Here is a 16,867-nt window from a genome sequence, read left to right as displayed (position 1 = left end):
CTTTGATCGCTATCGGCGTCCACGAAGACGCCGGCAGCGTGCCGGGAGCCGGGTGGCAGCGGCCCCGTGGGCGGCCTCGGAAGGATGAGGCTTTGCGATTTCTTTTCTGAGAAGTGCACCGAGGCGCCCTCCCCTCCCAGAGCAGCTCCTTCCTGACCCCGGTGGTTGACGTTTCCCCTCCGCCGCCCTTCATAGGGGGCAACTGTCAAGTCGGAAAAAAAAAGAAAAAAAAAAAAAAAAAAAGAAGAAATAAAGCAGAAATATCGCGTGCCCAAGCTGCCTTCGCCCACGGCACTTGGGCTGGGCATCAGCTCCCGATGCCGTCAGAAGTGACACAGCTGAAGGGGTGAAAAGCAGATGTCTCCGTTTCCTCCCTCCCCCAGACCCACTCCCACCATTTCCACCGTGCCCTCACCAGAACGAGGTGGTTTTCTCCAAGGGACTGCCCAGAGGAAGGGCCCACTGGCAGCAGTTTGTAAGCAGAGGGCTTGGAGGTGCCCAAAGCGCAGGGGACAGCAACAGCCCTGCATCCCTTGGGATGCATCCCGCACCCCGCAGGGGTCCAACCCGCGGCTCCTGTTTCCAAGCAGCTGCTTGGAATCCCCTGAGCAGGACACAGCAGCACCTCCCAGGGCTGGAGCCACCCCTGGTGCTTCCAGCCGGCCTGGGCGGTGACCTCAGCACGAAAACCCATCACAAGCCCGGAGGAGTGGGGTCAAATGTTGACATTTGCGAGGCGTAGTAACCAGGGCCCCTTAATTCTGCACTTAGAGCTGGAAGTATTTCAGACATTGCACTTCGCTCCACGGTGACTAAGGTGGAGGATCCCCACACCAGACTTCTCTTCATTCCCCACGAGGGTATTTAGATGACTGCAACTGAGCAGGATCTTAAACTTCTCTTCGTTAGAGCTGAGCAGGCTGAACTCCCTGGGCACCACATGAGACGTATCACCAAACACTCCCCTCCTCCACCAGCGGCCTCCATCCATCATCCTCCCTCACCAGCATCCTTCACCCGCTCTGGTTCGCGTGCAGCCCCGCGGCAGAGACACAACAGCTCCTTCCCACTCCTGCGACCTTCTGGACGCCGGGTGCCCCCCAGCCTCTCCAGCAGCTCTCCATCCACCACCACCCCCCAGCCCTTCTCACGCCTCTGACTCCCCAGGACGGCATCGCTGGCCCCACCAGCACCCAGACCCGAGCTCAGCACTCTCCTTCACCAAAGGCTCCCCCATTCCACTGCTCAACAGCAAGAAATAAAGTATTTTTCTTCTTTTAGCTTGTTGTGATTTGACTCTCGTCTCTCCAGCCACATGGAGGAAGACAAATGGGACGTCATCTCAAGAGGGTGCCCGCGAGGAAAAGGTCATTCTTTTCTAGCACTTTTCTAACAGTTTTGGGGTTTGTTTTGTGAGTCAGAGACAATTCATTTTAATTTGGTTCCTTCAATAAACACTGCAGTTCAGGAAAGACTTTCTGTTTAGACTCCAGAGCCAACCATGGGTATAAATCTGTGCTATACCCAGGGTATAAATCTGTGAGGGCTGAAGCACTCACACTTCTCCTCTCCGCTGCCTTCACAGACCTCAGATAGTCAGTCACTCACGCGGGGGGGAAACAACGCATGGGAAGCAATTACTCACCCACTCTGGAGCAACCTCCTGTAAAATTATCGTGTAAAAATAAAGCATTAAATAATCCGAAAAGGAACAAAATCCTAGCAAGGTCTCAGCGCAAAAAGCTGCAACGTGGTGCACGTTATTGTGGCGTGCGGGAACGGTAAAAAGGAGGGGAAAGCAAATAAATTGGGAAATAGAAGTGATATAGGAAGTTAAAAAACGAGAAAGGAGAAGGCTTTGGCGCAGTTAAGAACAAGGTGGAGAGATTCATTGACTATAGGAGGAACAGAGCCCTGCCATAAATAACAGCCTGGATCTGACACAGGGCAGCAATAATTACACTGTTGCTTGAAACTCGGAGAAAGCAGAAGAACATGAGAACATTTCTGCTCTGTTTCTGAAAGGAAATAGGATACACTGTTAAGGGGCGTAGGTACATCTCTGCATTCTGCTCTGTTTTCCCTAAATCGTACGTGTTACGGCAACGGTGAAATACTTCCTACTCCGACTGCAAGGGGGTAGGATGTGAAACTGCAGCTCTTCAACGCAAACGTGTTAAAATCCAGCAGGGCTGGAGAGCTCGAAGCAGGACAACGGCCCCCGTGGACGAGCACCGAAGGCGTTGGCCAAGAAGCGCTGCCCCGGGGGCTGCCCGGGAGTGCCGCAAAGCCATTTACATCCCAACCGCTGACGGGAACGGGGTTCACTGGAGACTTTTGGCAACAGCACAAATGCTTTACGATGCGAGGGAACTTTCTGCTGCGTAAAACGCCCGAGATTCTCCCAGGAATGCCAGGTCATTCCGCTAAACCCCAACAAAAGCCACACGAAGAGGACTGAAAGCCAGCACGCGGAGAGATAGGAGAAAATCATTAGAAACGAGGACTCACTGGGCAGCACAACTGCTTCCAACAGAGCCCACCACCACCTGACCCCTGCCCCGTACAGTCTTGTCTTTGCTAATGAGCCGGAAAAATTACGAAGTCATTTTTTAAAGGCTACCCTAACACAAACGCCAGCGCTGAGGGGCTGGGACTAGAGAAGGGCAGAGTTTGTGAGTGACACAGGAATTGATTAATTGTAATTACAGGAAGAGGTGAGTTATGCGGCGCACAATGAACTGCTTGGCGAGATGGGACTCCTTTGGACACGCGCTGTAACGGTGCCAAACGCGAGGTCCCGCTTCCAGGAACCGGGAATGTAGGTCACACTTCAGGGCTTGCTTCCCAGAAGGCGGGGAGACCAAAAGGATCCAGGAGTCCTGGTCAGAGCTGCGTGAACCAAGACTCTACAAGATGCCACAGCACGGGGAGCTGGCCTCACGCCGGTGGGTGCAAGGAAACGGGCAGGGCGAGAGGGATTACTCCAGTATTTGGTAGCAGGTGGGATTACGTTTGCATCTCTTTCTTGACTTATAGGTAAATGGAAAAGCAGAGGGGGTTGGAAGAACTGCACAGACAAAAGGAAATCTGAACTTGACAGCCCCTCAAATTAATTTCATTTCTTTCGTCCGCAAGAGGATTTGGGAGTGATTTAATTGCAGCCTACAAGCGTGAGTATGAGGAAGACAGGTCAAAACGACACTCAGAAATTACGACTTCCCATCGCTGCTTTGCCCTCACCACCACCATCCCAAATCCCTTTGATCGTGGTCACGTCTTTATGGCCACCATGGTATCTGATTTAGGTTGAAATAAAGCTGATAACAATATCTCCACACTGGCTTCTGACAATGCGGCAGAGATTACACCCATAGGTTTTGAGGACTACATGCATGAAAGCAAGACAAGGCTGGCTGATTACACAAAGGAGTCTTTCCTCGTGCTGAATGAAGACTCCTCCTGTTTCCAGCTCATGCATGGACAACTGGCAAGATGCACGTCTTCTCTGCTGAGCTTTACCTATGTAAGGCCTAACATGACTTGTTCAGCGTCTTGGTACATCTTCCTACTGCAACGAGACGCTCAGGAAGATTGACTAGGTTGGATCCCACCTCCAAATTTAGATATTGGAAGGGAGAAAAGGCCTCCAAGCCTCCAGCAGCACCAGCAGGTCTCCCTTACCCAGGTAGGTCAGCGGATCATGCAGTGACAGAAGAACAAAGGAGTCTGACCCCATCGAGGCTGTCAGGCTCGTGGCCAACACGCTCGTGGTTAACAGGTCACCTACCAGCCCATCTGCTGGAGACAGCATCTCTGCTAAGCCCGTGTAGACATCTTTCCAGTGCGTGGTAGATCCTGTCCTCCGTGCACGTGGTGTGCTGCATTTTAATTCATCTCCTGAAGAGAGAGAAGGAAGAAAGTTATATACTGGGCCTTAAAAGTGCAAGGAAGAGAGCAACACTTCTACTGCAGCACAGACAAGATGTCCTTGGTGAAACACACCCCATTACTGCCTCCTGTCACCCTTCCCAACACCAAAGCCAACGATGCACCCCACTCTGCTAGCCATCATCTTCCATTCTGTTCCCCCAATCCCTCCCAACCATGGCAAAGAAAAGGAGGCGCAGACATCCACGACCTGATCACGAGAGGCTGTGGGGTCAAGCCACCCTGCCCCTGACCTGCTGCAGGCATATCCGCCTTCTCACAACTTCCGTCTGCGGGACATATCAAGTCTCGCTCATGTGTTTGTGGCAAGGAGGTAATCTTGGGTTAGCCTCCATCGAAGATAACACTGCAGGGGCTTACAGCTGCAGCACCTTGCAACGGGGTTGATGGGAGTCATAGAACAGCCCAGGCTGGAAGGAATCTCAAAAGATCATCCAGTCCAACCTGGGAAAAGTGACGGCAGAGCCCAAGCACCTACTCCTTGCCTTAGGCACAGATCATCCTCGGTGGCTCTAATGTCCGCTGTCGATGGTCACAAACCCACTTCCAAGTGCCAGCCCTGTACCGGCCAGGAGAGCCTCCGGCACTGTCACCTTGCTGCTACCCAGCCAACATGAATCATAGAATTGCCGGGTTGGAAGGGTCCTTTCAGATCATCAAGTCCAACCATCCACCTAACTCTGACAAAAAACATCACTAAACCCTATCTCTAAGCACCACGTCTGCCCGGCTTTTAAATCCCTCCAGGGATGGTGACTCAACCACTGCCCTGGGCAGCCTGTTTCAATGCTTAATAGCCCTTTCAGTGTAAAAATTTTCCCTAATATCCAGTCTAAGCCTCTCCTGGAACAAGTTGAGGCCATTTCCTCTTGTCCCCTGGCCTGTTCCTTGGAAGAAGAGAACGACCCCCCCCGGCTACCCCCTCCTTTCAGGGGGCTGCAGAGAGCGAGAAGGTCTCCCCTCAGCCTCCTCTTCTCCAGGCTGAACACCCCCAGCTCCCTCAGCTGCTCCTCACCAGACTTGTGCCCCAGACCCCTCACCAGCTCCGTCGCCCTTCTCTGGACTCGCTCCAGCGCCATGAGGAAAAGGTCCACATGAACCTTGTGGCAATGCAGGAAAATACGCAGCCCTCAGCCCCAGCATCCGAGGACGTTGTGAAACTGCGGATTGCGTGCCTGGCTGCAGCCTTTTCACAACACGGCTCCATACGTCTCGCCTCCCCTCCACGGCTCAGGGCGCAAACCTTCACCGCGGGCTGCGGGGAGGGAGATTTTACGCCGCTCAATTCATATGCGTCTGTCTGGGACACCATGAAAATAAAAGCGGCTTGCCCAGAAGGTTTACTTCTCAGATCTGTGAGCAGAGAGGTGCCCAGGCAGAGATTCCCTCCCTGCAGTTCCAGCCCTGGCGTGTGGAGGGACCCTGGGGCAGGAGTCTCTCCCATACACAGAGATGGGTCCATCCCTTCACCTCTCGCTTCGAGGCAACACAAATGCAGAAAAAAAAAAAAAATCCAGGAAAAAGAAATAAAACCTGCCAATACTACAAAACCCACCTGCCAAGGTGGTCTTTGCTTTCATCCCGGAGAGCACGTTGCTGTACCCATGCCACACACTCATGTAATTCCCAAAATTACCCCCCAAAATCCTCAATTCTCTGCTTATCTTCCACGTTTGATGCTCAGTATTCAGTGGCGGCTGCGCCCACCACAGCTCCCCACCTCCACCCTGGCAGGAGCAAAAGCCGCTGCGATCTTGGCAGAGGCTCCACCCGGTCCCCCCAGCTTGGTGCGCTCAGCGCGACCACCTCCACACACACCTAATTCCCGGCAATTCCCCCAAAAGGGCTCAGTGAAGCCATGCCTGGCTACTGGGGCTCCCCGAAAGCCAAGGGAGTGGTGAGGCTGGCTCCAGCCCCACCGTTCCATCCTTCCTACGCTGGAGAGAAGCCACCAATGGCTCCAAACAGGTGAAAGCAAAGCCACAATGAGGAACCACTGACCTGCCAAGTGCAAGCGCTCTCCTTTACACCAAAGAGGCTCATGAGCTCCTGCCTCTTGTGTCCCGCTGCCACAGCCTGTTATTATGGTCTTCACCAAAAGTTTTACCCATCCACGCCGGAGAAACGCTCCGCCGTGGTGCCGAGGGCTGAATGAGCGGGGAATTTGCACATCAGCACCTTAGTCATGACTTGTGGCAAGAGGAAAGCAGTGACTAAGAGCACGGCATGACTCATAAGCACCCTTTACAACACCCAGCTCACAAAAATACACCTCCCCGCACGTCAGCTTGTTTTAGAGCACGGCTCGGTCCTCGGAGGGGAACACGCTCCTCACCACACACTCACGGCGAGCCCCGCACCAGCCCAGCCATCCCTTCCCAATGCCTCTCCTCTCCCAGCACCAAACAGGCAGGGAATTTAAGGACAAAAAACGACAAAGATATTATCATAGCTTTCAAACCACAAAACACAGTCTTTGGGTTGTTTTTTTTTCCTGGTGCGCTATGGACCACACATGAAGCTAAACCTCTTTTCCCAAGGCAGTGCTTATGGAAGCATCTTTCATGGGAGAGGACTCAGTTTGTCCACCACAACCGAGATGAAACTTTTCAACCTCTTCTACTGTTTATTCCCCAAACTCTCCCTTCCTTCCCACCCACACTGAGCAAAATGACAAGGCAGGGGAGGACGTAATTGGACTTTCCAAGGAGCTCTGTTAAGCATCTCAAGAACAGTAAGAAAAACAAGTGTTGAGGTCAAGGTTTTTAATCAATGCTTTGCAATGGTTTATGAGGGTACTGAGCAACTCTGCAAAAAAAATTAAAATAAATAATAATCTGTCCCTTCATCATCTTCCTCCAGCTGGACTCCCAGTAGCAGAGCTGCTAAACCAAGAGCTGCTTTGGCAAACCCGCAAGGTGCAAGGCATTCGGAGCGGGTGGAAGGGACGGCGCAGTCGCTGCCTGGTGAAATGCCTGCGGTCACGTTTCACAACACAACCAGGGCAAACGCTGTGAGCGGTCATGGCCCGGCACCCTTCGGGGACACCCTCGTCACCGAGGCTGGCTGCTGCTCTGCGCATTTCCAAGCAGAGTAACACATTGCACAAGATGTGGGTTTCCCTGCCTTCTCCTCAGGTGTCAAGCACACTTTCAAGAGAGAGAGCACAACCACCACCCAGGCAAAAAAGAAGGGGTTTGATGGACCCGTTGAGACAAAGCAGCAGGGAGGATAACAAGAGACCTTCTGACATTGGATTGTCACACACCTCCTGATAGTAGCTCTGCAGGCAATGCAACACAGTGCCCACACATCTGTTCTGCCCCTACGTGAAGCCTCTAGAGATATTGCTCCTAGGAGGCAGGAACAGAGAGGACACCACAGCAGTCATGAGGAACATCCTCAGGCAACGACTGCATATCACACTTGGAGAAGGCATTAACTACCTCTCTTCGGGAAGCATATTGTGTACAGAAAAGTGTGGCCACATCAACTGCTGCTCCTGCTCTGCACAGCCTCAGCAAGAGCTGAGCAAAGCAAGCAGAAGGGCTTTATCCTACCACACCTCGCTCATGCATCGGAACCCGGACCTATCAAATCAAGCTAAAGGAATTCAAGCCCTGGATGTTCTCTAAGATGAGACTGGTTTCCTTTCTCCAGTAACTTTGTGCATTAAAAGCAGCCTCCAAACACCGTTGCAAACCGTACACCCACCATTAAAGAGGCAGAGAAGCCAACACTTGGAAAAAGTTAAGAAATTTTTCTGCTGTTCCACAGGGACTTGTGGCACAGCTGGGAGCAGAAGGCAAATCTCCAGCTCTCCTGGCATGTTCCTTACCTCCGTGCCATCCTCCTGCCACCAGCAGTATCAGCACAGTCAGAAAGGACTGGACTTCTTGCTAGATCTCACCTAGACAGAGTCCCCCATCGCCTCCCACCGCTCTGGTCCCTACTGACCAAGCAAGATAAACATCTACCATCGCAGGTCCCAAGAAACACCTTCCTCTCTGTCTCTCCCACACAGGACGTCAGTAGGGTGCATCTTCAGACCGCTCTGACGGAGGTGGCAAGAGGAACTGACAGAGACCGAGAGGGGAACCGGGAATCCGGGAACCACAGTCACGGCGATCCGGGCACAGGGAGGTGTCTGGCTTGCAGACAGCTCCGGGACGAGGCAGGCAATGAGCAAGGCTTGCTCTCGTTAATGTTACGTCATGCCGGTAATGTTACAGCACTCTTGGCCACAGCAGTGACAACATTTAAGCCCCCTGGTTTGAAGAATCCCATGTCCCAAGGGAAACCAATCTGCCTCGAGGTTTCGCTCTGTTTTTGACAAATGGCCGACAATTAGCAATGTCACGGGCATGGGGTAAAGCTGAACCTACCTCCCTCAGAAGGGCTGATTGCCCAAAAGGCACCACCTGGTCATTTTCTAACAAGACAAAAAAGTAATATTTAAAGTGAGTGAGAAACGGCACAGCACACTGGAGCGCAGTCCGGAAAGTATCTCAAGAGCATTTGTGAAATTGTCCCAGCGCCTTGCATGGATGCAAGATCTTTGGGAAATTTCCATCAGAGGTTGCTTAGTTAGAAGTCTTCATTCATCTCTGTTTGTCACAGTTAAAACGGCAGACAGATAAATTACAATTTTCCTGTTAACTAACATTAAATAGATAAAACACGTATCCCCTCGTGGAAAGCAGGAATTTGCTGATCATTGCTTTTAGATTTTTCACTTGTCCTGCCTTTAGGCACAAGGTTTGCAAAAATCCTAAAGAATACGAAAAAAAAAAAAAAAACAACAATCACCAACAAAAAAGAACGTATTTTCCTGCTGGGCTGTGAAGCCCGAGGCCGCAGGGAGCCCTCAGGGTGTCACAGCTCAGCGACAGGGGCTTTCCACTCAGCTGGGACAGACTGTGGGTCCCCCACTTGCCTTCACCACCCTGGGACCCTTCCCTTTCACGGCTTTCCTCCTGCTCAGCATCGGAGCAAAGGAGAACACCTCAGCTCCTCCATGCCCAGGATGGTGCTGCCCCGGGAGCAGAGGGTCCCTCTGCAGACAGCAGCCAAGTCGAGGAGATGCCCGAGGCCATTAGCAGTTCCCACATGGTTGCCACAGGGCACACGAGAAGACAAACTGGGGGTCGCGCAGGCTTTCCTGCAAGGAGGAGCACTATTCTTAAGGTCCACATGAGTCCTGTCTCCAACATCCGAAGGACTTCTCTGACCTCCTGTAGTGGTGGAGCCCAAGACACCATCATTAGATGGGAACAGAGCAAAAGAACTCAAAGATCAAGTCCAAACAAAGTAGTGAAGGGAATTAGACCACTGTCTCCCAGGACACTGGCCACCTCCGATCCAACCAGCAGGGCAAATCCCTGCCCACCCACCCCAGGCAGCTCCACTCTGATGCCCCAGGGAGGCATCACCCCTGCCAGCATCCCCAGCATCCTGACCTGCTCTAATCCGCTCCCCCCAAGAGAGGAAACCCAGTTGAGATTTCCCTTTCCGTGGTAGCAAATCCCAGAAGCATCTCCTTGAGACGGCCGTGGGCAGGAAAGGACCTGGCTGAAAGTCCTCTACCTTCCCTGCAGCAGGGAAGCAAGGCACCGCTCCGCCTGCACCGCAGAGAGCCCCCGGGGTACCTTCACAGCAGGATAACGCCCTTTCCTGCCCCGATTGTTCCGAGGTTGCTGGCTGAGCATCCCGGTCAGGAAACGGGAGAGGAAAAACAAGCCCCTTCATCCACGGGATCAGCTCGTAAACACGCTGCCCAGCTCTGCTGGCAATCGCAACGGGAGGAGGGACACGGACTGCCTCGCGGAGACACGAACTCATGGGTTGGTGCAGGGCGGTGGCTCAGCATTTGGCTTGCTGCCGCAGTAGGGCTTAGGGCATTGGGGAGAAAAGGGCAAGAAGGCCGATGAGGCTAAAGAAAAAAGGAGCTTGGGCTGACGCCGCAAAAGAAGGAAAACCACTTAACTGGGAATTAAAGCAACTGGGTCCTAACCAGAGCTTTTTTCAGGGCAAGAACCTCATGCAAGCACCCCAGCAAGGTCATCATCTCCCTCGAGCGACACCTCAGTTTTCTGCCTCCTCCGTTTTGTCCTCAAAATAGGCAACAGGCAGCACGGGGGCTTTGGGAGACGCATCCCCCATTGCAGGGGAGGAGCTGGATAGGCGGCTGTGCCGTGCAGTGGAGCAAGCGCACGTGTGGTACCTGCTCTTCCAATGAAAGTGTCTGGTTTTTCTTAGATTACAAGAGAAATCTTGGGTTTAACCATCCTTAGCTTGCAAGATTTTGCTGCCTCCTCTACACCCCATACGGGAGCCAAAGACAGAAACTCAGAGCCGAGAGAGGGAGCAGCTGGAGGAAGTCTTTGTAGAAATCAGAGCAACGAGGGGAGGAACCTGCAATTTTTAAGACTCAAGCTTCAGCCTTCGTGTGTTTACTACTCAAGTAAGTGCTCTGCAAAGAGCAGGGAGATGAAGGTGATAAGATGTTCGTTCAAACCACACAAAGGCAGCATATCAAAAGATCCAGGAGGCAACTGGTTTGACAAACATCCTTTCAGGGCGCTCACAAAGGAGCGTGTACCATCCAAACACCCCGGCACCGCGCGGCTTCCTTATAGGGCCTCAGGTTCCTGTCCCGCTGAGCGAGGATGAAAGTTGCTCTTACCCCGATGAGTAAGAGCATGCCAAGCCATGGCAGAGATCATGAGTGACTTTTGCTCTTTGGATTGCAAAACCTCATCTCCAGGGAGCCTTCACTTCCTGAACCAACAGAGGAACAGGCAGCAGAGGAGCAACAAGGAGAACTTTTTCCAAAACGGTCTGGCAAAACCCAGCAAAACCCAGACTAAGCTCTTACTGAATCCTGGCCGTGGTAGAACTGACCTAAACCAACCACTGATGAGGCCATGGAGGGCAAACGCAAGAGAAAGCCGCTTAGGTACCAGCACCCACATCTCTGCAAATCCCCCCATACACCTACTCACCCACCCACCCCGCGTTGGCTTGATGAGATCTTCACCACTACCACTGCCAGGTAGCGGTTCGGGCTTGAGAGGCACGGATAGGATTGAAAAATTTGTCATTGTGTCTGATTTCTTCGGAAGTCAGTCGCAGCAGTGCCTGGGTACCCTGCGGGACTGCCCCCTTTCCTCCTCTATAAAGCAAAGAGCCAAGGAAGATGGAATAGGACAGATTACAAACGCGAACCACAGCAAGGTGCCTGTGATGCTATCTGCTGTACTTACACACAGCAAAATACAACCCACAGGCAAACAAAACCAGGAGAAGAGATGTTATCCCCCTCTGTTATCTTCCTCCTTTTCTTGGGGTGCGGAGGGAGGAAAAGAAGAGGACACCAGAAATTAAGCATCTTCTCCCAGGACATAAGGAGAATCTGAAACAAAAAGCTGTAATTTAATGCTGTCTGCACAAGCCCAGCTCAATCACCTTGTACCATCTAGTCTGACAAGTGGGCAAAGGAGAGACGTAGAAGCACGTGGCCATCTCATTCAAGATGGGACATGAAGACCTCAGTGATGGGTCTCTGAGCAAGGCACATCCAGAGCAGGATTTGGGGGGTAAACAGATCACACAGGCTGTTGGGATGGGGCAGCAGGACAGGATCACCCAGCACGGGGCTGGAAAGGCAGGCTAAGGGGCAAACAGATGCAACTGGGGCCAATGCTGTGAATATTTGCTGCCATGAGGGTACCAATGAATGAACCAGAGCAGAAACACTCAAAGGAGCAGAGCACACTCAGGGGTTTGGTGGTGAGGATCCACAAGACAAGTCTGCAGGAAGCAACACGTGCCAAGGAGAAGTCGTCCAGACAGAAAGGCACTGAGTGGTGCACTCGTAATAGACAGCGAGAAAAGACTTTGAGATCAAAGCGGGTTTTCAGAAGACCAAAACCCCCCAAAAGTCAGTTGGGCATTGGTCTGAACGAGCACCATAGGAAATCGTTTGGCCTCCTGGACACACAGGGTGTCTGGTGCTCCAATGATCACATCGACGTGCAAAACTCCCACCAGCAATGAGCAGCCCTGCTCATCACCGGCAAACTCCACATTTGAGGTGTCCAGCTACAGTGACGCATCTCTGCTGGGAAGGATGGGATGATCTGCTGGGAGATCCCATCAACATCTGAAGCAACTTATTTCTTGAACGGCTCTGGAAGATTTTCACAGCAATTAGGCCCCTGCTCTGGGATGGCTGGAGCAGCACATGGAGAAAGTCTTAATGTAACAGATGAGCAGCAAAGCCATTATATGAACCAGCAACCTTAAAACTGCTGTGGGATTTGCACATAAGGCAGGATTCTGAGCAAACTGCTCAGTATTTGGAAGTGAAATGGGAAAGAGAGGTTTAGGCAGTGATTTCGTCTTAAAGTGGAAGATAAAGCTCATGGCACAAGGAGAAAATCTGCTTCTGGAATAATAGCAGCCTCTGAGCCTACATGCTAAGGGGCATTACTTCAGACAGGAGCGATGCAGGTCATCCCTCCCATGCTAGCAGTAGGAAATGAAGATCATAGAATCATAGGGTTGGAAGGGACCTCTGGAGATCATCTAGTCCAACCCCCCTGCCAGAGCAGGGTCACCTAGAGCAGGTTACACAGGAACACGTCCAGGTGGGTTTTGAATGTCTCCAGAGTTGGAGACTCCACCACCTCTCTGGGCAGCCTGTGCCAGGGCTCTGCCACCCTCAGGGTAAAGAAGTTCCTCCTCATGTTTAGGTGGAACTTCCTATGTTCAAGTTTGTGCCCATTGCCTCTTGTCCTGTCCCCGGGCACCACTGAAAAGAGCCTCGCCCCATCCTCCTGACACCCACCCTTTAAGTATTTATAAGTGTTGATAAGGTCACCCCTCAGACGTCTTTTTTCCAGACTGAAGAGACCCAAATCCCTCAGCCTTTCTTCACAAGAGAGGTGTTCCAGTCCCCTAATCATCTTTGTAGCCCTCTGCTGCACCCTTTCCAGCAGTTCCCTGTCCCTCTTGAACTGGGGAGCCCAGAACTGGACACAGTACTCCAGGTGCGGCCTCACCAAGGCCACCAAGATCTGGTTTATTAGTGGTAACTGCCATGCCCAGAAGAAGAGAGCAACCAGCCTGGCAGCTCCCTTGAGATGAAGGTCTTCAGAGCACAGCAGCGCTACGGGACTGGGGTCCTCCTCGAGCAGAAGGGCAACGCTGTTGTCTTGCCAAACTGCGAAACCTCATTTTACACCAGCGAACGTGAGAACTGGAAAGCTTACTAAGACGTAGAGAGGGCTCCCTGTTCTCACCGTGTCTGAGAACCAGGCTGAATGAGAGACTCCCACCACACAGCAGGGAAAGCACCTAACGTGCAAAAGCGGTTTCGAAGGCCTTTTAACATCGAAGAGCACCTAACACAGAAGGGGCAAAGCGGCACCCAGGTTTTACGCCCAGGTTCGGCTGCCAGCTGCCCTCGGGCAGTCCCGCGGTGGGCACAGCAGGGCTGGAGGGGCTGTGGGGGGCGCTCCTGGCAGCAGCGCGGGGAGGGGGGCTCAGCCCAGCCCAAGAAATCGAAACGTGAGATGTGATTCATCTCACCAAACTGCCGACAGCTAAATTCAGACACCTCTTTGTGAGCTACTTACCTGGGGCTGCTCAGCTCGTGCCAAGGGGCGTCTAAGGTGGCTACTTGTGTCCGGCCAGGACGCGCCTGTTCCTCTCCACTCGACGCCAGGTGGCCAGCTCCAACGCGGTCACCCAGCTCGTGGCTACACAGAGCTGGACCGGCTGGGCCCAGCCACGGACTGAGACCACAAGAGGCTTCTTTGCAGAAAGACCAAATTAATTCACAACACACAGTCAGGAAAGAAAATGGCTCTGTAGGAAGGCCCGGTGGTGGCCACCACATCACCCAGAGCTGGGGCACAGGGAGCATCCCGAGGCAGCGGACCCGGCAGAGGGTCTGACAGTTAAGTCTGCGCTAACGAGGGCACATCTGTGTGGCCACTTCTGCTGCTGCTCTGCCTGCCATGCTGCTGAGCACGGACACAGCCCACCAGCGAGGAAATGTCCACGGTCAGAGAGGAAAGGTCTCCAGCTCAGAAATGAGCTTAAAGCCATACTGCAACCGAAGGATGGAGCACGGTCCGAGCTGGGGGCAAGAAAAAAAAAAAAACATCCAGGAGAGGCAGAAATAAGGGAAATGCCTCTGGCATCTTCCTGTTATGGCAGCAGCCTCTGGTCATCAGTTTTGCACCGAAGGTGTCACCCAACAGCCACAACCTGGAGACAGGGAGCACCACGGGGCTGTGCTGCGGGCACGGGGGAGAGGGGGGGATTACGGATCCAGACGGGGACTCTCCCTAACACAGGGCAGGACTGACTTCTTATCGCTCGGCGCGACTTTCCCAGCCCAGCCCCACAGGCCGCACCGAGGCTTCGCTCTCAGGGAAAAAACAACGCTCCAGGGGCTCTGAGCTGCGAGGCAGGAGCAGGACCTGGGGGAGGGCGAGAAAAGGGAGAGGGGAAAGAGAACAACCACAAACCTCCACACGCGCACACGTATGTGACGTTGGAGCCAGCAGTGCTCAGCATCACGTAGCCCCGAGCGACACCACCAAAAAAAAGCAATACGGCGTCCCGTGCATAGAAAGCAGGAGCACCCGCGGTCACGGGAGCAGGTTACCCACATGCGGGGCTGCTCAGAAGCATTGAATCACACACAGACGCCCAAGCGACACCTCTCTGCAAAGCCGTGGCGGTGAAGGGGTTGGGGGGGGGGGGGGGGGGGTGGGGGGGGAAAGGCTTCCGGAGCAGCTGGGGATAAATATTTTGAACCTCCAGTGGAGTAGGGCAACTGGGTTTTGGGCTGTAGATACCGCAGCACCGGCACTTTTCGGTGGTAATCACAAGTGGTTTATGGCCCCAGCTCCCTCCGGTTCAGCTTTGCTCTGTTCTGCCGGCACTAAGTACCCCCGGCTCAGGGGATCAGAAGAGAAAGCCAACAGGAAGCTGAGAAATGCCTAAGACATGCCAGCTCCACCCAAACACCTCCATCCAAGCCCTTCACGTTGCTGCAAGTGGGAATTATTTAACGGGATTTCCCAAATTCCATCCCCAAGATTACCTGCATTAGCAGCCAGAGCTTAAGGCTAACGCTTAGGGCATGAAGATGCTGTGGGCTCCAAAAAAATAAATGCAAGAAGTGCAAACAAACACCGGCTCCGAATTGCAACCGCTTTTTTGTTCCGGAGACTCAGAGATGGAGGCTCCATGGAGAGAGGAAAAAACTAAATATCAGAAGCAGGGCCCTAATACTGCACACCTTTGCTGCCTTTTGCTCTGGGATCTGCTATCATCGAGCTGATAAAGTCTCAGCCGCGTTTTTCAGGAGCGGGACTCGCATCGCTCACCAGCTAGAAGCGAGCCCAAAGGTGCTCCAGGCGTTGGGTACCAACGGCCGAGGATGCAGCTTTGCCGTGTCCCACCTGCGGGTCGGCACATGGGGTGGCCTCGGGACCAGCCCCAGCGAGCCGGGGAGATGTCGCTTTAGGGTCGTGTTTTCAGAAAGGTGTGCATTTCACAGAAGCGACAGATTCAATCACGGTAGGAGCAAAAACGGGGATGCAAGACGCTCAGCCAAAAGAACAAGATAATTGGAAAAACTGTTTGGAGGCGAGCACGTTCCTCAGCGAATTGGACTGGATTTCAGCAAAACGCGTCTGCTCAGAGGGTGCACAAGGCGAGGAGTGGAGGGGGGGGGGGTCCTCGAGGACTCAGAACGAAACCTTTCGACCCATCATTTCGAAACAGCCTTTGCCCTCATCTGACTGTGATTCAAAAAGTAAAAATCAAGGCAGAAAAAAAAAAAAATGAAACTTCTCATTTCTGAGACAAAATGAGACATTTTCCTCCACACACCGGCGTTTAGGTCCATGTTGCAATGAGCAAGCCCCCAGCAAGCCAGCCCTCCCGGGGACCAGCATCACACCAGTTTGCAATGACAGCGGCTGGCAGAAATGGTACCCAGGCACCATCAAGGATGCTCCTGTGCCCATCCACCACCTTCAGCATCCCTGGGGCAGCTGTAGCCCCGAGCACTGACTGCACTCCTGCATCACAAGAGCTCACCGGCCGTTGCGTCTCAATTCTTCACCCACTATGGAAACGCTGGTGGCTTCCTTGGAGCTGGGGCAAGGCATTCACCCCACGGCACGGGCAGGAGAAACGTCTTGCCCAGGTCAGAGAGGTGAACTTGGGGCATCCCGGCTGAGCACGCTGGGAGGAGGAGAGCCGGGAGCTCAGCTCACACCCCGACACATCTTTTTATGAATGGAAAAGGTTTTCAATCATTTCCCAGCTGGGAAGGGCCGACCGGGAGAGCTGGGCTCCCCCGAGCCCCGCCGCTGACTCGCCAGATGGTTGAGAGCAGGAAGGAGCTCAGCTCAGCGCCAGCGGCACCGGAGTATTGTTTATCTGCTGGTTCCTGTTTTTAGTTTTGTCTCTGTTTTCTTTCTTTGTTCTGAAGTTGTGTTGCGAGGGCGATACCTGGTCTGAATGACACGGGGATTGCTGTGAAGTAAGAACCAGCCCAACGCTTCAGGCCCTTGAAGCTTCTTACCTAATAGAAGAAGAGAGGCCCCAACCCCAAAGCAAACCATGATCAGATTAACCCCAACACCCTTTGTTTGTACAGCTGAATTGGAGCCACAAATTAACAGCACTCGGGAGCCCCTGGCACAGCCCGTGCATCTCCGATCCTCCCAAACCTGGTGCTGTCAGCAGGGATACGTCTCCTGGGATGAAGAAGGGCTGCCACCAGCTCTCCATACTGGAAGACCAGTTCAAGTGATGATGGCATTTGCCATCAGCATCTATTTGGGGGTAGGGAGCCGATCAGCAAACTGTCATCCAAGTGTGT

The 16,867-nt window shown here is 53.1% G+C and overlaps 1 protein-coding gene across 5 annotated transcripts in view; it reads right to left on the bottom strand.

Moving 5' to 3' along the window:
• Positions 1-16,867, bottom strand: part of PIK3R5 (phosphoinositide-3-kinase regulatory subunit 5) — a 68,331-nt gene that overhangs the window by 27,486 nt on the left and 23,978 nt on the right. For all 5 annotated transcript variants that reach the window (XM_063352412.1, XM_063352414.1, XM_063352411.1 and 2 more), the window contains one exon: positions 3,791-3,900. In XM_063352412.1, the coding sequence (XP_063208482.1) occupies positions 3,791-3,887 (97 nt within the window). In that variant the 5' untranslated portion in view covers positions 3,888-3,900. The remainder of the gene's footprint in view (positions 1-3,790; positions 3,901-16,867) is intronic.

This window comes from Chroicocephalus ridibundus, chromosome 14 (assembly GCF_963924245.1).
Source record: "Chroicocephalus ridibundus chromosome 14, bChrRid1.1, whole genome shotgun sequence".
Taxonomy (NCBI): domain Eukaryota; kingdom Metazoa; phylum Chordata; class Aves; order Charadriiformes; family Laridae; genus Chroicocephalus; species Chroicocephalus ridibundus.
The sequence above is the reverse complement of the archived record's forward strand: the minus strand, read 5'-3'. Positions and strand labels throughout refer to the sequence as shown.